Source organism: Lycorma delicatula, chromosome 3, assembly GCF_047948215.1.
Source record: "Lycorma delicatula isolate Av1 chromosome 3, ASM4794821v1, whole genome shotgun sequence".
Taxonomy (NCBI): domain Eukaryota; kingdom Metazoa; phylum Arthropoda; class Insecta; order Hemiptera; family Fulgoridae; genus Lycorma; species Lycorma delicatula.
Genome location: NC_134457.1, coordinates 193,246,759 through 193,271,692, shown reverse-complemented (window position 1 = coordinate 193,271,692; position 24,934 = coordinate 193,246,759). Strand labels below are relative to the sequence as shown.

General features: G+C 27.5%; 1 protein-coding gene across 4 annotated transcripts in view; it reads right to left on the bottom strand.

The window, feature by feature from the left end:
• LOC142322316 (uncharacterized) overlaps window positions 1-24,934 on the bottom strand; it is a 264,731-nt gene that overhangs the window by 134,170 nt on the left and 105,627 nt on the right. For all 4 annotated transcript variants that reach the window (XM_075361256.1, XM_075361257.1, XM_075361254.1 and 1 more), the window contains exon 4: window positions 14,124-14,315. In XM_075361256.1, coding sequence (XP_075217371.1) covers window positions 14,124-14,315 — 192 coding nt within the window. The remainder of the gene's footprint in view (window positions 1-14,123; window positions 14,316-24,934) is intronic.

Genomic DNA, 24,934 nt, shown 5'->3' with positions numbered 1-24,934 from the left:
TTACTCTTTAAAGTAAGAATTATTTTTCAGTGTTAAACACTTACTGATATGTAGTATAAATTTTACCTGTTTACTTATTTTAGTGTTTTTAGCAGAAATCTTGTTTCTAATTAATTTTCAATTAACCTATGTTTAAAAATATACATTTCAGTACTAGCATTGTTCTCAGTATAAAAATGTAATATTTGAAAATGATAATTTTAAAACTGTTTTACAAGCTACGTGGTTTACACATCTAATAATTTGAATCATCAAGCTAATAAAATTTTAAATAGTCGTGAAAAGTAACTTTTTTTTAAAGCATTGACTGCTAAATTCACAACTGTCAGCAATTTAAAAATAAAAGTGCACACTTGTAAATATATCTTCAGCTAGTACAATTGTATTTTAGTTTAATATCTTTTATTCCCTAAGTGCTTCTCACTGAGCTGTTTCAGATGCTTTAGATTTGACTGCAAAGGTTCATTTAGCCCAGGATCCCAAAAATGAATTCTCTGAAGTAGTTCAAAACTTAATTATAATTACCTAAGAAAAATTTATCAATAAAGATTAGTTATCTATCATCTTTACTAATCTTTGTTATCATTTCAAATCACACGTTGTAATTTTCATTGAACAATATACTTTATAAACATGTACGCAGAGGAAAAAATCTTCAAAACAAATTAAATTTTGTAGAAATAAACAGATTCATTATGAATAATTCAGAATTATAGTTAATACAGTCAGTCTGTAGTTATGTAAGAAATATGCTAAACTGCGTATGTAGGGTATAACTATTGGTTCTTCAGTAACTGGAATGTCCCAGAAGTAATACCTGGAAATCAAAGAGTTGTAAGGAAAAGTTTCTCAGCAATTAAAGTTGAGTTTCATAAGCAGGTTTCCACAGATCACTCATAATGAACAACATAACTGCTAATTACAATAGCAACTGTCCTTGGAAAATTAATGTGAGAAAAATACTTCTGTCATTAATGTTACTAACTGATAATTAGTGATAAAGTAGTTACTTCATTTTCACATTCTATGTATCTTACACTCATTTAATTTAAAACTTACAAAAATATGTATCAAAGGCAGTACCTATCTCTTATAGTTTATTAAGTAAATAAGTTTTGCTTTCACTAAGTTTTTAAAGAAGTTGTTTTAAATTTAAAGTAGTATAAACTTTCACTGGCCATATATATGATCTACAGGACTGAAAGACATATTCTAGTAATAAAGATACTCTCAATTCTGTGTAAGATGGTAAGCTGTATCACTTACATTATGTGGTTTCACAACATCTTGAATTCTTCATGAAATTCCTAAGAGTAAATAGAGTGACCAACAAAATGCATTTGGGAAATCTTTAGATTTCCTCAATGTATTGAGGTAATCCCCTGTAGATTACCTCAAAATATAAAGGATCCCAGAATAAAGCATTGAAGATATGAAAGAAGATACCCACCGAGTACATACTTGCTGGGTATCTTACTTGGTGTACTTTACAGACTTGGATGAAATAAGTAATAACACAAGAGCTAAAGGGTAAAGCTATGTTTAGTAAACTGATTCATGTAGGTCAGTGAAATTAAATAATCCTGGCTCTAGTCTCATTGCATGCTGCAGGCATTCTGTACTGCATATATGTTTCTATCATGATGTTCAGCAGTTGTATAATAACTATACCATTTAAAATTTATAAACAAAGTTCACTTTACTACATAAACACAGATTGGTAAGGACAGAGGTAAATTTAATGCAAAACTGTACAATGAATAATAATATACCACACACACTTGTAAAACAAGCCACAGATATTATGGTTTACATAGTTTGTAGCTTGTATATTATATATTTTGAAGTAATTAGATTAAAATAATCTTATTATTTCATAAACAGTTATGCAAGCTATACTTATAGTTATACTTTTTATTACAAAGATTTATTATTAATATATTATATTTATACTTATGAAAACATAATATAAATATAATAAATAAGATAAATTTTATTTATAAACTTAATATAACATGCTAGGTAATATTTATTTGTCATTAAAATATCAAATTGTTGAAATCTTATGAGTACAATGTAGCTTAATGCCGTATTTCTCTGGCTCATAAGAAACATTTTATAAAATTTTCTGAGAGAAATTTTTGTACCCTAAAAAATGGGTCAATGTGTAAATTGATAGAAAAAAATCTCTTTCGGCACGCTGGAAGACAGGTAGATTTCACCTGTGCTAAGTAGGGGATAAAAAAGATTTCCACCTTAAAGTTAAGAAAACTTTAAATTTACTCAATACGACACTGGTTGCATGGTTTCACATGTTTAACTTACAACAAGGCCCATCTTCTTACAATTTAAGCAAAATTTTCATCATCCCTTGCCATAAGGACTCATCATATCAAAAATTGTTACAGACAAAATTTTAGGTAATTTTTACAGAAATAACGACCACTTTAAACCGATTCGTTACTGTGCCTATTAAGGGAGGTATATTTTTTTTATCTTCAAAACCCCATTTTTTCAACTCCCTGGGCCAGTGGTTGGTGATATAAAAAAACTTGCTTAGATAATTTTTAGGCCCTTATCCAAAGAATAGTAGGAACTTTAAACGAATTGGATATTTTACTTAATAAGAAAGTTATAGCAATATTTTGTTTTTTCGAAAAAGCCCCCCCCATTTCCACCCCTATTTTCGATTTTGGCCATTAACGAACTTGACTGAGATTTTGGGACGATTTATTTTTAAGGAACAATTTGAAAGTGATTGATCCAAAATTATGGCAGTTATCATGTCCACAAGAAAGTGAAATTATACATATATATATATATATATATATGTATAATTATATGTATATGTATATGTATAATTGTACATATACATAAAAACTTTTGAGCTGACGGTGGTTTTGGAGTCTGGGGGATGCGAAACGTGAAGATATGTCAAAATTTTCTAAAGTTGAATCATGGTTCCCATTACAATAGCTAGCTTTCTTATGAAATCTACCTAAAAGATATCTATCACCTAATCTATTGTTGTTGTCCTATTTGTAACTGTTATTGAGCTATGATTAATCAAATAGTTATTATTATTTATTTTTAAATTACTGTATTATTACTACTATAAATTGGGTTGAGTGACTAGCAAATCTTATCTGAAAAAAGATTAATATTTATTTTTCTAGATAAAAATACTTTATTTATAGATACCACTATCATAACACAGAAGCTGTTTACTTATTCAAAAATTCTGAATAATCTAGTAGGAACAAGGAAAGAAGTAGATACTGATTACATCAAATGCTCAAATTTATTCGTCTCTTTCTAAACATCTACTTTGAAGTACTTTGACTTGATAATTTGTTACTATATATGATTTGATAAGTAAATTTATCTTGCCTCTAATTCTAATTGATTAGAAAAAACATGACTGTGATTTCATATAAACCGTTAAGGAGGTTAAACGTTTGTGTATCATTAGACATCAAGTATTATAATTCCTTTTCTGTAATACCGGAGTAGCTTATTTAAATAGAAGTAAAGTTATAACTACTTTCATTTGGTTTGTACATCCAGATTATAAGAATACTTTGGTCTTCAGATTTGATTAACATAAACAACATAAGAGTGATTTGTCCGATATTGTACAAAACTCAACTGCCGAAGTATAAAATTGGAGTACCAACTGTGACTAAATTGCTAATAGTGAGACAGTAACGGCAAATGTGAGACATCATGTTAAATATTATTCACAAAATATTGAAATATGCACACATTACTGATATGGAATTTGTTAAAATTACATTTTTCATTATGTAAAATAAAAATCAACATTCTATACACTGGGATGTGTAAAACTTTATAGTTTTAAAAGAAATAACTGGCTTATCTTAACAGATAAGCCAATTAATTGTTTCTTATGGTAAAATTACTATCAAAATGAAAGATTGTTTATCTATCAGTTACAGACATTACATTTATGCTTTGGATGAATTTGTCTGTTTTTTTTTTATTACCAAATAAAATCATTAAGTCATCCAAAACTACTGCTTTACTTTTTCATGATTAGGATCATTACAGCTTGCTTAATTATAATTAATTAAATGCACATTACCATTAACTACTTAGCTTACTGTTTATATATGCACTTATTGCTGCCAAATATCTCACAAAAGAATTCTTGTGAACTAATTATTCCTAATAATTATGCCCAACTATTGCAGTCAGAACCTCCCTCCTACCAACTAAAGTTACCTACTAACTCTGGTAAAATTATCCTACCAACTAGTTTGAAATAGGGATGGACAAAGAGACTTGATTAGAAATTATAAAAAAAAAACTATATAAGTGCAATTTTAGGTTGTTAACCACTAGTAAAATGGAGTGACAAAGTCAAAAATTACCCAATGGTACTTCTTTTGTAGACTTATGATATACTTAAGGCTTATGATATACTTGCCTTTATAAGTGTTGGTTATATAGCCTATATTTTTTTCAGAATTCTAATTAAATTACGAACAAGCAAAAAACTATTTACTTATTTCCATCTGTTTTTAATTAAATTATTCATCATTATGTGTTTCCAGGCTGAACAAAACTATCATTATTACTACTGCCTATAAAAATGAATAAGTACTCATGAATGTATTCCTTTAATGTTTCTAAAAAAATATTTTAGAAAAAAAGGAGTCTTAAATCACTGCTCCAAAAAAAATCAGAGAAGTTTTTATTGCTCATAAATTGATCTTGGAAAGAGTAAAAAGAAAAATACCTTTTTTCGCTTAGGATTTGTTTTATAAATAATTAAATATATTAAAAGAACTCAAACAACAGTAGCGTAATGTCTTCTAACAAAGCTCTTAAAATAAAAAAGTCTTTTGGTGTTTTTTTGTATGTTGTATTCAATGGATTACACTAAATCAAACTCATTACTGGAGGCTTGTATTAAAATAAAAGCACAGTATAATTATTGTATTAGCTAAATCAATTTTTAAAAAACCTTTGGTGAGAAGGGTCTTCAAACCTTGTATTTTTTTTGCTTATGTAGAAAATATAAAATAAGGAGTAATTTAAGAACATTCTCTTGCTTTAAATCTATAAAAAATTAATGAGTTACTGCATGAGTTAAAAATATAATCAGCTTCATAAAATATAATCATAATTTAAAAAAAATATATAGATCAATAAGTTATCATGTAAAGGAAAAATTCTTAAAAATTTTTGGTTTTTAAATACCAAAAAAGCTAATAACATTATAACATAATCTTTCTTTAATTTGCAGTGGTCAAGTAATAAGGGAGGATGCAATTAATACAAACTTATAATCTCACTGTTTATGTTCTAGTTTAAATACAAACGGTATATGAATTTTATTCCACCTTAAGATTTTTTGATAAATAAATATAGGTTACATCATTAATTACTTTAAAATTATTACTTTACAAATTATGTTTTCTGTATCAGATTATATAGACTGTTATTACAATCAACTATTTTATAAAGCAGAAATTCTAAAAATATTTCTTAGGATTTTTTTTCATTTTAATTCTGTAATATAATTCAATAAATTTTGGGTATGGTAGAGTTCAAGGTTTGAGAAAATCTTGTAATGCAGTTAACCAGTGGGATATACAAATACTATATTTACTACAATCAATAGTCTATGAAGTAGTGACAATCAATGTAGATGTAACAACTCTTATAAATAATATATACGCTAAGAAAAAAATACCTATTCTGAATAGTTTAAAACACAGTGGTGTTACTTTCAACTACTAAATTAAATAAATTAACCTGGTTATGCTTAAGCTATATTTGGAATGACTATACAGGCCAGATATTTTTTCATTTATGATTAAATATATTGCACTAAGTTTCTGAGATGTATATACATTTTTCTTATGTATAATCATATTAAGTAATTCAATCTGAAATATTTATGTTCTATAAAATTTATTTGTTCTATTAGGACACTGTTAAACAAGAATATATTCTTTACATTTCTGAATTGATACTAAAAATAACCAAGAGTTTCATTTAGAACAGACCATCAACCAGTCATTATTTAGTAGCAAACAAAACGCAACGTTTGTCTATTTTTTCATTGCAACATATTATTTACAGTAAGAAGTTCTTGTTCAATTCTTTAACAACAACAGACTGAATCCTAACTGCAAGAAAGTAGAAAGAAATTATCAGTCCTAACCCGGTATTTAATGCCAGTTAAATTTCTCCATATATATATCTGGATTAGATATGTTAAAAAGTGTTGAAAGCAGAGTAAGTGTTGAAAAAAATCTATATAATAAAGAACAATTTTTGTTGGCAAGAATAAATAAGAAGGTGAAATAGTTCATGAAGTATTTCTAAGATATATAGATTTGTCCTTAATTGCTGCTTTTCCTTAGAAGTTTGTTTAACAAAGAAATTGTTACTGTAAGATACTCGTCGTTTTAGAACTGTGGTAGACAATGGGAGTTTATGTATTTACAAATGCTGGAATTCTAATTTTTGTAGGAACCTGACAAAAATGACCAGTCACTCCCAAAATCGACATAATCATTCTTAAGAATAACAAGTATCCCATAATAGGCTTTCTCCATAGAAGGCTTCCCTGAAGCATTTTTCCTAAAGTGAGGAGTGAAGTAGTTTAACAATGTCTTCTTCACACAATTAAATATACTGTTGCATATCAGATTGTCAAATCCATAAAAATTCAGGTGATATTTTACTTTACAAGTGACAGCTTTAATCTGTTTACCAAAAAGAGTAGCTGGATAGTCAGTATTACCACAGTGAAAGCAACTCTTATCAGTTCTGCCTTGTGTACCTGGGACTTTTTAGATTCATCTCAGCTATAAAAACAAGAATTGGTACCATAAAGCTAGTGTAAAACAAAAGATTATTAATATATATTTTTTGCTGCGAAATGACTTACTATATCTCAGTTTTACAAACGTGCTATAACTCACTGCTGAATTATAACACTGTTTTAACACAGTAGAAGTAGGCATGGCATTATACTGTTAAAAGAACTGAAAAAAAATCAAATCACTAATGTTTTTCCTAATCATCAAATTTTTTTTCAAAATTGTTAGCATTGCTTTGTAATAGAACTCAGATAATAGAAAATTATGATAATTTTCCATTTTTCCATCAGCTTTGGCTGGGTTTTGGCTATTTTCCATTTTGATATAGAATATGTTGTAAATATAATAGTAATAATATTATTGTTAAACAAACATTGTATCTGATCACTTATATATCTGATTGTAGATTTATTTTTTAGTAATCAATTTCATTTTGATTATATTAATAAATTATTGTTATAATTATAATTAAAGTTTAAGATTGTGAGGATAATCTAAGGATTAAAACTTCTGAGTACTATACAGTTGTTATTTAGGGCTATACTTATTAATATTGATATCAATGGTACAGTATAATGTAGCATATTTGTAATTAAATAGTTTGTAATCAGCAGTTACTACAATGAATAACAATAAAAACGATTGTCTTAAAACGTGTTCATCTTTGGTAAGAAGAACATAAATAAAGGAAAGCTTAAAATAAAAAATAAAAATTGATAAAATTACAAATTACAAAAGAAAGTCATACAGCTATGCAAAAGCTTTTGAACAACTAGTACATGAGTAAGTCAATTATTATCCGCAATTTAGTTATATTTTTGTTTATGTTTACGTTGTGTAGTACTGTCGTATTGCATAGATGATGCATGCATGGTTTAATTGTTGTTATGTCTGTGCAGGTTTGATGCTGCTAGGTTAGTTCCATTATTGCTACCCTACCGTTAATCATGGCTGCTCTGCTTTCTGTTTGCACCAAAGAAGAGCAACGTTCAGTGATCCGTTTTTTGTGGTCGGAAGGTGTATCAGGGGCTGAAATTCAGCAAAGACTTTCGGTACAAAACGGGAACAGTGATTTGCCGCAACAGAGTGTCTATGAATGGATTGAAAAATTCAAAAATGGTCGCACAAGTGTTACATACAATGTAGGAGCCAGACGACCATTTACCGCCACAAACAAGGAAAACATTGAGCATGCACGTGACATGGTTTTCTTAGACAGACGAGTAACTATCGATGAAGTGGCAAATCGTCTGCAAATTATTCACGGTTCTACCTATGAAATCATCCACAACAGACTTGGGTTTCATAAAGTCTGTGCAATGAGTCCCAAAACAATTCACACAGTTGCATAAACAAATGCGCTTGGACATCTGCCAAAAACATTTGGATCGCTATGGTAACGAACGGTCTTCTTAGTCAGAATCATCACTGGTGACGAAACAGGGATCCAGCATTACGAGCCTGAGAGTAAATGGCAGAGTATGGAATCGAAACATCCAAATTTTTGCCCTTCAAAAAAAATTTCAAGGTCCAACCATCCACAGGAAAACTGATGCTTACGGTTTTTTGGAATTCACAAGTCCCAGTACTGGAACATTATGAGGAAAGGGGCACGGCAATAAACAGTGCATGTTACAGTGAGATGCTTACTGCCAAGCTGAAGCCTGCAATCGAAGCAAATGCCAGGACTGCTGTCAAAAGGTGTTGTGTTGTTGCACAACAATGCCTGTCCACATACTGCTGCCCACACTGCTGAAATGCTCCAGAAACTCAACTTTGAAGTAATGGCTCATCCTCCGCATAGTTCTGATCTTGCCCCTTCTGACTACCACTTGTTTGGTCCACTCAAAGAGGCATTAAGGGGCTGTCGATTTATCTCAGATGAAACAGTGAAAGAAGTGTTACATTCCTGGCTTGTAGCTCAACCAAAAACCTTCTTTTATAAGGGCATCAGGAAGCTTGTGCAACGATGGCCAAGTACATTGAAATGCAAGGGGACTATGTTGAAAAATGATGTACATGTAAGTTTCCTATTTGTATTGCAATAAAATTTATAACTAAATCGCAAATAATAATTGACTTACACTTATATAAATAAACATTTTAAATTTCGCTACTGAATTTGTGTCAAACTTGTCCTAAAGAAAAAAATTTGTCTAGGATGGTAAAACAGAAGTTTTATTTGTAAAAATTCATTATTATGAAAATTAAACTTTTTTTTTTTGATTACTTTCATTAATTGACATGATTAAAATATCTTTTAATCTCTGCCAAAAATGATTTGCATTTTTTATGCATTCATTTGATGTTCAAATGTACATTGTTTAACTATATATTTGAAATTTATGAATTGTTATTTCCTGTATCAAAGACATTTTTTACAGTGGAGTGTTTATATTTAAAGCACTCCAAACAATTTTCTTACAATGATTCAATGTTTTGGTCTACTGACCCTTACATGTACTGTATATGAAAATTTTGTAATATTATCAGTAGAAAACAAAGATGTAAAGAATTTAGATAGAAGTATGTATATGTAGAAGGTAGTTTAATAATTTAATTTCAAAAGATTGATATAGAATATTCAAAATTTTAGTTTGTGTTTTATGATACATTAAAAATTTTTACTTTCTGTCAATGCCTCAACTGATTCAACAAATAAAATAAGCATTTTTAATTTGATTATAGTTGCTATAGATGTACTGTTAAGTTAATTCTCTATTCATGTTTCATGACAGTTACTTTTATGTTAATTGTAATGATGTATTAGGAAAATTGGATTTAAGTAAAATAAAATAAATTAATTGTCAATATTAAGTGACTTAGTAATTTATCTGTAGTTATGTAATTTATTAATGTTTTGTTTAAAACAAGAAACTATCGAAACATAAAGATATCAGTCTCACTACAAATTAAATTAAATTTTTAATACTCTTTTTTTATTTTTTATAGTTATACTGCATAATAAACTGAAGGATACTTGTTATACTAGTCTTAACTAAGTAGTGTTTGGAAAAGTGTCTTTTAAAGAGCTGTATATATTAACTTCTTCCTGTATCAAAACTTGTACAACGGGGAAAGCAGCACTAAAGGACACAATTTTATAATAAATATGTTATATGTAACAAATTCAGTATTGTGTTTTAAACTTGTGACAGATAAAGATTATGTAAAGGAAAAGGAATTATAGATAGATGTAGGAAGAAAGATGTAAGTTTTAAAGTTAGACTTCAAAATGTTTCAAAGTTATATTGTTATAAATTAGTGAAACAAAAAGCAAACTGTTTTTTCTTTTTTTTATTATTATTAATTTGTAAAATATGAAACATTTTTATACATAGGAATGCAATCAATTGATGAAACATTTTGAAGCTAACTGAAAATAAAATAAAAATCATTAATTCATTTTTAATGCACTTGCTTTTATTCATTCAAATATTGTTTTGACAACACTATTTATCATTATTTTTTTTTTTAATTACAAGTTTTTAAAATGATTACAATTAATAATAATTGATATTATTTGTACGTTGTTAATACATAACATTCCTATTTATAAAAATGTTTTATCTCATCTTTTGCATGTTTCACTTGTGATATATGAAAAAAACGATCTTAAAAAATGTGATTTATCTTAATCATCAATTAATAACATGATTAATAATAAATAAACATGCACAGTTAAACATTAAGTTACTGAATTATAATAAAACAACTTGTCATTAAATGAACTATTTTTTCACATTTTTTTTCAGTCCCAATTTAAATTAAGTTGTTTAAACAGTAATCAAATATGTATATCCAAAATAAAATTGTATTTTGTATATATGTAGCATATTTCAGTATATATTTTGATGTTTGTTATTTCTTTTAAGTAGCAAAACAGATAATTGTTATGTTTACTTAGGTGTAGTTGAAATTACATTCTAGAAACTTCTATCAGTATAATATTCATATGTTTATATGATTAAACTTTCAATTAAAAGAAAACTGCACGCACATAAGCATTAATTTTCCTTACTTATTCTGAATTTAAAAATTTGTAACTGCATTAGAAATGTAAAAAATTCACAACTACGTCACATTCATAATGTAATTTAACTGTGCTTAAAAATTGATAGCCATCATAAGATTTCTGAAAATAATCTTCTTTACCAGTAAGAGCATTAGAACCTATAAATTTGATGTACTGAATTTATAAGAGAGCCTATTTTATTATAACTGTTATTTCTGTTAAATCATTTACCTATCACTACAACTAAACACTACATAATTTCCATGTGAATACATGAACATTTCTATATTTCTAATTTTTTTTACTGTTAGAAGATGTGAACCATACCAGTTTATTTCTAATACAAAATTCAAGAAATTTTTTTAACTATATTTGTATTAATACAACATTCCATCAGTGTTAACCATATATTATCTATATTTATTCAATTATACTTCCTACACGGCATCCATTATCACCATTCCAGCTGTTACTCTGAGCTGTTCTAGACAATGTGTGTGTTGTTATATTAGATTAACTGTTGTAAAAATTATAAATTGAGTTTTTTAAACATCAACTACTAAAGAATTCAATTTCCACAAGAAATTTTCTGAGAAAATTAAATTTAGATATAAAAATTTGGGTAATTTTTATATCTAAAATTGTTATAAGATATAGTGTGATATTACTGCAACATATATGTTTCAAGTTTTAAAGTTAATATGACTATAATTAATATTGTTGAACTTAAAGTGCTATTAATAATAGAGCATTTTGTTTATATTCTGTAACAGAAAAAACTGGTACTGTACCTATCATATAAACATTAAAAAAATATAAATGAAATAAAAAAATATCTAAAAGATTTTTATTGACAGTTGTTTAAAATTATAAACTTGTTGTTTCTGTAAAAAACATTTGTTGATAATAAATAAATAAATAAATATGTGTAATAAATAATAATAAATATGTAGTAATTATTTTAACAGAATAAGTTGAACATGTAAAAAATGTGAGTAAATTTTTCTTTTTGTATTTTTTTTTGAACAATTATGTGTTTTTGTATTCTAAAAGGAATGTTTCAACTTTTTATGATTATAAATATTCATAAGCAAACTGTTATTTAATTATAAAATATTAAATAAGAAAAACAGTGCACCATAAAAATGCTGTGTGATTAAGTTATTTAAAAAAAAAACAAAAAAATTTAAATCAACAGTAAAAAGAAGAAAAATAAATTATACCATAATCCAAAAAGCACATTTTCCTTGTAAAAAATATACTAAAATACTAAAATTAAAAATAAGGGGTTAATAAAAGTGTTTAGTGAAGTGAGTAAATATTTTCTTAAAACTGATAAACAATAAATTTGTTTTTTTTTTTATTAGTTAAATTTTATTACACACATCTTTTTGAGAAATAGTACAGAGCAGTTATTACTCTTTATGAGAAAAAAAGAACATTAAAAGTTACAATAAATGTACTTTATAAAAATTTTTATTTTAAAGTATCCTGAAAATTAAAAATAATGATAAAATAATAACAAATAGTAGCAAATTAAGAAAAAAAAAAACTTTCTAGAAACACTGCAAAGAAATGCAATAAAATGCCAAAGAAATAATAGAAATGCATAAATAAAGCAATGCGACCAGTCCATATCTACTAACAATTTAATGATTAATTAGAAAATATTATACACACCTATAATATTTAAAAACTTTATTTACTGGTTGATAATTTGCTATGTTAACAAATAAAATTAACTGAATCATATGCTAATATTATTTAGCATACATTTAATTTTAATAAAGTATTTTTATAATGATAAAATTTTATTGTTTTATATTACTCACATGACAATACAATTTACATAAACGCATAGTTACAAAAGCACTTTTATAACAAAAGAAAACAAAGATATAAAATTTCAACAAAACAAAAAAAGCTATTTAGTATAATATAAAAAAAATCCTATAAAAGCAATACAGAACAATAATAAAAGCAAAAACAAATATAAATATATCACTACTAGCAATCATTAATTTATTACATAATTAAAATTTATCACCAAATTTAATTAATGACTGTAAAAAATTCTTTAATCATGGTTTAAATGAATAACCAGTATACTACATGATGATGCTGGTAATATGTTAAAAGAATAAAACATATATATAAGAATAAAATATATATAAATAAGGGTCTAGAAATATTTATTAAGGGTAATACAAGGTACAATATAATTTTGTTACACCTTCCAATATGGTGTTGTAAAGAGCGTAAAATTAACTAGAGTTGACATTAGCATGATATGAATGACCCAAGTTACTCCCTCTCTCAAAAGAGAGGGAGTAACTTGGGTCATATTTTAAGTAACATATTTTTCTCCATATCATGTTTCCATGTTTGAGATGTATTTCATGATTATTACAGTGGGCTTATAGTAAGACTTATCTTCAAAATGTGGTAGTAATTCCTATGTTTACAGGTAAAAGGCTTTAAATAGGCATTTCAATTCATGCTTTGTGACTTATACAACTCTGTACACAATGCTGGGAAACATAAAAGTAGGAAGTACACAAATGCAGGTTGCATCACTTCAAAAAGAATGACTATTTTTTATCAGATTGTAGTGTAAAAAGCACATTTTATCACAGATAAAATTTAATAAATATAAATTATAGGAAAGTGTACAATAAAAAAAATATGGATACTACTCAAAGGAAATAATAAAATTGGATTACCTACTTCAAGATAAATATTATTATTTTCTTGTTAACTGTACTATTCCAAAATAATTCTTTAATTATCCTCAAAAACATTATATTATAATAAAAATATATGTTTTTAAAAAATTACAAAAAAAAAGTATTTACTTCAAAGTTACGTATTTTTAAATTGAAACTGAATAAGTCATATTAAAGCATTATATTTATTTTAATATTCCAGCAACATCACAGCATATTTTATAAATTATTCCTAAATTACTAATTAAATTTTCTTAATGTGCTGGCAACTTATTTTTAATTACATTTATAAGAATTGGTCCTATGATTATAACTAAAAATAAAACCTTAAAAAATTAATTAATTTACTTGTAAATAGCAATGATTTTTTTTAATTATATGAGAAAATACATAAATAATCACTAAAGTTTAATAATTATTATTAAAATTAAGGAATACTTCAAGCACATTAAGTTATTTATTGAAAGAAAAATTAAGTAAATTAAAAACATATTTAATCTACTAATTTTTAATACTCTTTACCTGACCAACTGATGATATAGTTTCCTCAGATTCCTCAGAGTAAGATGATGAATAAACACTTTCTGTAACTTGTCTTGCAATCATTCCAGTAGCAGTTTTTTGAACTGACTGTTGAACAGTTTGTTTCTGTTCTTCCTCAGCTAGACTGTTTGATTTCTGAACTATGTGCTTGTTTCCCTCATTCTTTTCCATCTAAAAATACAAAAAAAAACATCATCACTTATAATTAAATGCTCTACCGCCTGACTGAGCCTGTGCATTCTGTAACTAACCTTTAAGTAACAGTTAGTGAATTTAAGAGGAATAAGGACACATATCTCCTTGATAAATAATTTTTCCTTCATTATATAATACAATAATTTTATGTTTAAAATATGTTATTTGGTATCTTTTGATTTTATGAAAAGTATAAACTTATAGTCATAATATCATAATAATGTATTAAACACTACTGGAAGTATGCAAGAAAAATCTTCTTTTTTCTGTTTAACCTCTGGGATCACCAATAGGTACTGCTTTAGGGGATGAGATGAATAAATTGTAGCATGTGTGAAAATTCCATGCCTGATCAGGATTTGAACCTGGGATCTCCAGATGAAAAGCCGAAACGCTAACACTTGCGCCATGGAGGCCGCCAAGAAAAATCTAAACATGATTGAAAAACCTTACTACCTAAAATTCCATATTATAATCAAACAATGTTACTGAATTATGAAAACATGTCTACTGAAAATGTAAATAATTAATGAAGTGTAAATATAATGTGTATTTTACCGAGCCTTTCTCCCAGAGTCCCAGGTTCGAATCCCAGTCAGGCATGATATTTTTCACACATGCTACAAAATCATTCATCTCATCCTCTGAAGTAATACCTAACGCTTGTCTTGGAGGTTAAATAAGAAAAAAAAAATAATGTCTATAACATAATGTGTAAAAGTAAATGATATATTTATAAACATATATGAAGTGTAAATATTTACATATGTAATAATATTACATTATTTATTTAAGGAAAAAATTAAAAAAAGGATGCTTTATTACTAAATCTTAAATGCTACTGATTAAAAATAATGAGGATAGAGATGAATTCTAAGCTAATCTTACTTTTATTTATATTACGATTTATGACTAGCTGTATGTGAGATTTAGTGACAGCTAATCTTATCTATTTCAGACCAACCATTCCTAAGACAACTATCTAGCCATCAAAGTACATTGGTAAAAAAGGTATTCAATTAAACAAACTATGTATTTGGCTGAAACTTTGATATAACATTTATAAGTTGATTGACTAAAAAAATGAGATAAAAATGACTGATAAATAAAAAATAAGATGCCAATTAATCTGTCAAGATATATCACAGTTATTCATTTATTCTTTAAATAACTACAGGTATTAGACCATTTAAAATTTATTAATGGTAAATGATAAGAAGTACATTTTGTAGCTTATTAAACATGGCAAACTTGACTAGGTTTCAAACCAAAAATTTTGAAAATGAAAGATAGGAATGCTATCATTCCTTCATGTAAGTTGATAGACCATAGTATAGCATGCTATGCTATCATATGATAATGCTTTATCATTGGTCAACACAATATAAGTTACTACTGAAGACTTCAAATTCTGAATACAGATAAAATCATCAGGTATTAATGTTTCTAATTTGATCATTTGTAGTTAATTGTATAAAATGTAAAATTACCAAATGAATTATTCATCTTAATGTTTTGGTTAAAAATAGTCTTTCTGTAAATCAATAGCATAAAATTATGGTTCTTATTTGAAGAGCTCTCAACATATTGTTTGTTACTTTATGAGAATTTGTGAGATACATTTATAATAATTGTATGAATAAATCATAAAGTATAAAAGACTGAGACTATGAAACTGATTTCTGCTAGCTTCCAAAACGCCTTTATCTAATAACTGGACCATCATATATGCCAAAAAAATACCAAAGTATAAATAATTATGAGCATAGTTGATTACTTGGTTATCTATAAGAATTGTATTATTATTATTATTATACCCAGGAAACAAAACTGTATTGCTGTACTACAAGTCTAAATAAATAAATACTAATATCTGTATCCAATATCAACACTACCCAAGCTTTGTTTTAAGAGTTAACCTTCAAATTAGATACTACAGATGCCAGAATGAAAATAATTATTAATATTGTCGACAGCTGGGCATATGTTAACTATTAAACTATTTTCAATTTCAATTAGTATATCTGATAGCACAAGGGAATCAAACTACTACTACTACTACTACTAATTAATTTAGTGGAATATCATTAATAGCCAATTGTATTCTTTTAAGTAAATTTAATGAGCAGGTGTCATAGCAACTAACAGAGTGAAATGCATTTGTTCTAATCGATAAGCCAATACCACTGAAATAAATAAACATTCTGCCTGCAGATTTTTATCAAATACATTACCTATTAAATCTAACTAACTTTTCTTCAGGCAGAATTCTAAAAAATACGTACAGTCATGAACAGAATTTGTCATGTAATTATACTAATATGATTTCAAAATAAATCGATAATATGCATGCAGAGATATCATTTTTTATGATGTTTGCCTGATTTTTTTTTGAAAGCCTACCCCTCATTTTTTTAATAGAAGATTTATACTTAAAAATGTCAAGATTAATAATCTTTTTTTAGTACACGTTAGCAGTCTTAGTATTTGATATAAATTATACAACACTTTATTCCTAAATAACGTTTAACTTTATTTAGAAATTCTTATTTTTATCCAATAAACAAGAAACATGTACCAGATTTACTTGAGTTGAATTAAACAGTACAAGAGATATTCGCCATCACTACTGGTTATCACAGGACCAAAAGCTTCTTAAACTACAACACTATTATTTAAAATTTTAACAAATAATATTGATTTACTTTTATTTTAAGCACAAGAAATAGGCTAAACTTGTAGTAAAAAAAGAACGCGAGTTGTTTATGAATAGATAACTTATTTAAAAGAAAACAAATCACAATATTTAAAAAAAGACAAATGTGATTTGAGAGAAAACCCATAACTGGTTTAAAAGCATATAAAATTTACTTTTAATCATTAAACAAAACAGTGCTAACTAACGATCAGAAAAGTAACGCACATAATTTATAGCAGGAAGCAAGATGGTTATATTTGATGTTTGGACATTTTTTTTTAGTGAGTGCTCATGTAAAAACGGTCGTAAATTTTTTACCTCGATAGTTCCTCTTGAAGGAAAACATAAGGTGTTGGCGAGAAACCAATATCATTGTTATACTTGCCAGAAAATAGCCAGTCCGGATACTGCCCACATTTAATTAAATTATTGCCATAATATATTAAAATGGTAAATATTTTCTTTTAACATGATTTCATCTCCTCTTACTTATTCCGTATCATTTTTAAATGCTCTTATTGGAGGAAGAATTGTAAAGATTTCTAAAAAAATTAGCCAACTACGAGTAATACTCATTTGGATACACAAAATTATGGGTAACTTTATTTTTGTGCAGGATTTAGTGGGGGTTAGAGAATGTCGATACTAGCTTGGCGCTGTTTTATAATAAAAGCTCAATGCTTTATAATCGCGTTTGTCTTTTTTAAAGAAAAGTCTATCATTTTACTCAAAATTCACATATAAAAACTATATTTATGGTTTTTTTTAATAACGGCAGTTTTAATAGTATATTGCTAGAGTAGTAATAATTTTTTAATAGTAAAAAAGAAACGGGAATGAACTAGTTATTCTTTTAATTTAACAACGGTAAAATATTGTATTTTTAATCAAAATATGATTTATCTTTATTTTAAAATATAATTGGCCACTCCTTCAAGCTAACCTCCACTAATCAGTAAATACCCGTAGTAACTGTATAAACTATAGGACTGTATGAACTTAATACTTGTATCGAATGTCTCATTCATTAATCCATTAAACTCGTTCATTATTAGTGTACTGTAATTGAAGAAACGATTCACAAATTAACAAAGAACAGTAATCGGATAATATACAGCTATTATATCTCTACGTTTTTCTGATAGTTTCTAGCAGTTTAATGAATAGAAAGATTAGTGAAAGGATGAAGAGTTTTTGGAAAAGAAAGATGTCTGATCTACGTAAACGTGATTCTTAGAGGTCAGAACGAAAGAAAAAAAAAACTACATTTGTATTTGTTTTCTTATTAATCTACAATTAAAAACATAATATTATGATAACATAATAGCTAAACGTTTCTCTAAAATCATTTGACACAATAGAAAATACTTTTAAATGGTTGAAATGCATTAAATGATTAATATTTTTGTTTAATTTAGTCTTAAAAAATAATATAACCTTTACTTCTGTGAACTAGCAGTGGTAGTTGTAGGAAACAGTTACAATTCTAACATTTATCCTTAAACCTTAATTTAGTAGCTATTATTAAATTATGTAGTAAAAGAAGTTGTTAAAAATTAAAGTGAACCTTATTGCACAACCTAAATAACTTTGTTTAACTACCTTAAACGTCTCTTGAAACATCGAAATTACTCCCAGAATAGGCTCAAAATGTTGGTTTTCATTTACAAGGTAACGTTTTAATTGAAGGCTTAATATAATTAAATTTGAGCACAGTAACGGTTTTTAAACATGTAAAGGTGTAAAGAAAAATATAATTAAGTAATTGTTATACTTCTGCCTAACAGGGAGTAGAAAATTTTGAAGCGGCTCTCGCATAACGAATAGCCTACATACTGAATGAACGAAATAAATTTACTGCACAGGAACATAACATTCAAGATCTTAATTTTGCAAGCTTCCTATATATCTTTACTCTTAAAATTACAGTAAGTTAAGTTTTTATTTATTTTTTTCAATCTAAATTATTTCTTATGATCTAGATCCACTACCGACATTAATTTATTATTTAAAATATCTTGCAATTAATTACATTAAATTATGCGATAAATTACACATAAGATAAGCTTAATCTATAAATTTCTATATTTCCATAAAATCTAACCAAAAAAGTAAATGTCATCAATGTACCCTACAATGTCATCAACGCCATAATTTCGACAGAATTTAATTATGTATCATTGATTTTTATAGTACGATTTGAACAAATAAATTTAGAGTGTTATTCAGTACCTCTAAAAGCCTATCACATTCATTTTCGGCACATTCAATTTTAAAATATCGGTGAAAAAATTACAGAAATAAAAAAATGCTGACTAAATAAAAAAAAAACTAAATTTACCTATTAAATAATCAATTACATTTAAATGAAGATCGTCAGGCAGTGACGAATCATCATTGGACGAATAGTAAGATAAAGTTATGTAATTTTACATTTCCAACTTTTAAAAAGTACCAAAGGACAATTCTAGGAAGATATATGGTAAATACAAAAAGATTTGGAGACAGCAGTAATAGTGAATAATAACTGATAATGCAGTAGTAATTTAAGATGTTTATTTGGGCATATAGGTACTCTTACGATTTCATTTATTCGTAGCAGTATAAAAAATAAATTAATCACGCAATGTATTTTATTTATTTTATCTATGGATGATTCATTCTTTAATGACCGGTAAGAGAAATGAATTAAATATGAAATTTATAAGGTTTTAATATTTAGCTAATTAGTTTGACGCATTCATATTACTCAAAACGTAAACTAAGGATGAATAATTCATAATATTCATGGCAAATGGAGCATCAGTATTCCTTATTTTAATCTTTCAACAAATAAGACCATTATATATTGAATGAGAAAAAAATATGTATAGATTCTCATTAAAAATTTTGTGAGGCATATTATCGGGGAAAAACAACAGTAAAAATTATTTGAGTGGATAAAATACGGAATAAATTTATATATTATAAAATAATATACAAAATTTATGATACGGTTGATTTCAGAGAGAAAGTACCTGTTGATATTTTTCAGTACAGCTTCATAATGAAACCGTTCTAAATAAACTTAACTATTCTATCTGATATTGCGTAGTTACTTGGAGGGTTGCTTTTTCCCACTTGAGTATAAGGAGGTGTTATCTGATTTCTTTGACATTACCTCAGATGTTCCCCAAAGCTAAGTGTTAGGGCCTATTCTCTATTCCGTCTTCATCGTGGACATTCAGGTTACGGACGATTGTTTCGTTATTTGCAAATCTCAGTGAAATATAATAATTTTTTTGCCAAAATCTGTTTGATGAAAAATTAATTTTGCCTGTTTTTCAACCGACCCATAATTTTATAAAAGTTTTAAAACGTTGATTTCAAACTAAAATACACATAAAATAATTTATAGGTTTACTGCGTTCGTAAAGGTAGTCAGAATGCTAATCACGCTGCATCTTATTAATAATTACTTTTTTAAAAATATTTCTGAATAAATTGATAGACATATGAGACAATAAGCTTTAATTGAATGAATAAATAAATAAAGATGAATTGAATAAATAAATAAATGTCTTGTATCACTCTAGACGTCAATGAAACATTTGAATGTATGAAATATTTGCATATCTTTAAATACTCGTTAGCGATTAGTATCGAGAACATTAGTAATCGCAGATGAACATATAAAAATTAAAAGTTACGTCTGACCCAGTGATCATATTTAGAGACTGCCGAAATTGACCTGTCAGAAGTGACCAACCCACCGGGTTGGTCTATTGGTGAACTCGTTATCGTAAATCAGCTTATTTCGAAGTCGAGAGTTCTAAGGTTCAAATCCTACTAAAGGCAGTGCTGAACAGAGAAGTATCAGAAGTGACCATCTAATCACTAGTGACAGCACTGATAGTCGGTGTAAAGTACGAATTCCATCCATAACGCGTTTTCATAGATTCACTGTATTATGTGTAAATAATACTACTGATCGAGTCAGCTTGATTAAATTTAGATTCTGGTTACACCTAATTTCTGTTTATAGAGGTCAGACATATTTTATAGAGCATAGCCATTTTTTATACGCTAAAAAAAAATATCGATTCCACATTCCCACGCACAAGATTCAAGCGTATATGGTAATGTAGATTGACTTCTACAATTCATAAATAAATGGTGTCGAGATAATATCCGTCTTGGTGTACTAGCTTGGTTAGGATAATTACTCTATGTATTTACCGCTGGTTCAAATAACAAATAAATATAAATATTCATCACTTCGTAATTATATATGATCCTTTAATATTTGAATGAATAATACAAGATTATGTATAAGTGTATATAAAAATGTCTTTTAATGATTTCATAAATAATAAATTGTTAAGAAATATGTAATATTATATCTTCTAAGTTTGAACCGTTGAGTCCATGAAGAGTGATAAAAGAGGGCTAGAAGAATCAGCCAGCTCCGCACTGCCTGAATGCAGTGCGGAGCTGGCTTATGTAATGTGTACGGAGCCGCTGAGTCGTTAGGGCCGAGTGCATCCGAAAGGAGCTGAGTGAACTGTACGGAGCAGAGTGCAGCCGACAGAAGCCGAGTGTGAACTGATAGAAAGACCTTTAAATTTTAAAGTCCTTCTTAAATAAATTTTTAATAATATGCACTGAGTCTGAACAAATGGTATATTATATAGATGTTATAAATAGGTTATATTCTTAATGTTTTATATAGAATTAACATTTTCAATGTTTTTTTTAACAAACTTTCGTTTGTGTCACCATACAATTCACACTGGTTGCTTTATTTTACACCTTCCAAAAAAGTTTACGAATAAAAAATTGTTTAATTTTATACAAAAAAAATTCTTGGGGCGTTTTTTTCCCGATGACGGCATAACTACTGTTGAGACAGCTTACAACTCAGCTGTTTTTGAATTGTGTGTATTTTTAACACGTATAAAAATCACGATGAACAAGAAAATACATTTATAATATTCTAATCCACCAGATAGAACTCCTTAATAGGCAAGGCAGCCAAGATACGGAACCTTCTTATGTGCGCAAACCGGGCCAGAAATCAGTTTAAACAGTAAGGGAAGCGTATGTAAAAACAAATAAATATGTTTTTGATGCCCTTATAAACTGGATTACGCCCAATTTCTAAAAAAAAAATAAAAGATTGATTAACTCTTTAAAACTTAAGGATTATAACATACCCTTAAAAATATTTTGATCTAAAAGAAATAATATTTTATCTTTATAGTTATCAATGCTAAATTAATCTACATTTATTTCATTGAAATCGTTACTAAACGACTAGAAACACAAATAGGTCAAACGACCTTGGAAATCATTAAAGAAATATGAAAATCTAAAGAAAGTTCTATTAAATAAGTTTCTTGTGAACAGAAATAGTTTGTTTTCTACAAATCAAACATTATCTACTTTATACGTCTTACTACCTATACAGTTAAATCTAGTCTTCACATTTGAAGAGTAAACGTTATATTCATAATTAATTTATTAGTATTTTGTTAAACAATAAAAGAGCAGTTCTTTTGGTTGACATCTATAAGAAATATTCCATTTCAAAATTAAATCCAAAACTAAGATTTTTCGATAAGAGCTTTTTCTGATGAGATTAACCAGTTTGAAATAAATAATGAAAATGTATTTATTCTTTTTAATTGACTTACAGTTTTCCTGTATTATTTAACTGCTTGGGGTAATTATGCTTCAATAAAATAAAAATAAAATGTGTTACATTAGTTCATGTAAATCGAATAGATCCATTAATGTAAACAAACAGATTAATATTTGTATTTTAAATAAATAATGAAGGATTAGATAGTTTGACGTATTCTTTTTGAAGCGAAGCTTCTTAACGCAGGCTTCGGGATGGAAAGTCAACTGAGAAAAAACGATCGTCACGAAAAGGCGTCACGCGTAAGCTGATTCCGCCACTATAACCGCGAGCTATATATAGATACTAACACGCGTGTTTGATAAGCGCTCTCTCACTTTCTTTTTGACTCACTCTTATACACGGGTTATTCGTGTACGTGCGTTATTCCTTTCACTCTTATATATATAGCTTATGCAAATACGCGCGTTCTTTGTCTCTCTATCACCCGTAGTCAGTGCTACAGGTGATGCAATACAGCTGACCATATAGTACAGAAAACACGCGTTCCAACTTATAATAATGATTAAACTTCAATGTTATGTTTAAATTTTTCTGTTTTATATAAATAAATATTTTTATAATATGCGTATTTCATTGTTAGTTGATATTTATTATTAATAAAGAATTTTATAATTATTTAAATTGCGTATACGTTATTTTGTACCATTATTAATTCGCATAATATTGCGTAAGAAGCTTCGCTTCTGTTGTATGTCCACGCACCGATGCACGTTTTTATTTTAAAAATATTGAAACTTTATCGCTTAGCTAATAAAATAATAAAGTCATTAATACATTTAAGTATAGGTAGTATAAAACAGAACAAATTTAAATAATTATGACAACTGAGCGTTGGAATATATTTCATGATAATTTCTATGTCTTTTTGTGCATTACATTAAAATACTATGAAAAATATAAATGTGGGGTTTTTCTTGAACCTTAAAAAGAGATAATTTTGTTGAATAACTCGATATTTACCAATTATCAGTACTGATGAATAGATTACATCAAGAGTATATACAAAACAAGACTTATTTGTATTGTAAGTTCTTTAGGAATAAAAATGGCTAACATGCTGTTGGAAAATAACGGTCAAACAGTTGACTATATATAGGAACTGCTTAATATTTAACTAAATGGAATTTTAATCGAATTTGTTGTTATAACGTTTACTATTAAAATAGTAAAAAAGAACGACAAGACAATTTATTAGTGTATTTCGAAAGTTTTTTGACCCAATTGCAGCGATATCAACTAGTAGTATTTCTTTTATTAATAGAACAGAATGATTTTAATGATGCGAATCACGAGATAATTTATTCTTTCCACGTTATTACGAGTACGAGTAAATTTAGAATATAAGTTATGTATTTGATTACAGGAATCTGTATTAAAAAAAAAAGTTCTTACAGTGTAAAAGACGAAATGTGTCATTTATGATTTTAAATTAAAAGCGAATTAAACAAAGAGACGAATGAAAGTTTGTTTGATGATAGTGCATTCCGCATGTAGGTTTTTTAAAAAAGCCTGGCGGACATTGGTTGGTGTCAGCATATACAATGTTCTTAAAATAGCATAGTAGCGACGCAATGAGCGGAGTAGCGGAGTGGTACGACGCGGCGTGTAAACACGTTTTGTCTTTCTGCCAAAGTCGCTCTGCGCTCTAGCACGGATGGGCTCACGGTTACTAAAGCAATATTATTTCCCTCTAGAAATAATTGCTAGTACATTTTTTCTTCCGTCTTCCTTTCCCATTTTAGTACGCTTAGTTTTGTATTTGTAGTTATTTTGCTCTGTAGCATGTGTTACATAAAAAGAAATTTATGTTATTTCGTTTCTTAAACTGTTTTAGATTTTTATTTATTGCCGAATCTAATTTGAAAGGAAAGTTGTCAATATATACAGTATCCCACGAAGAAACTCTCAGGGCATGTTCTGCTGTTGAAAATAATAAATAAAGTTCACATAAACGTAGGTCTGGAAACGCTTCGTTTTTGAGTTACGGTTAGCGAAAGATTTTACCCGGATTTCAGCTCTTCTAATAATAAAAAGAAGCTGTAATTTCTGACACCCAAATTAAGGAGTAGAGTTGATGGTTTCTTATGTAATTTGAGCTGGGAAATAGGATAAAACAGGTCCTAGAATTGTAACTCCAGTAGTTTTTAAGATATCCGATGTGTAACAACACAAACTTCGGTGTCAAAAACATTTTTTTTTATGTTAGTAGTA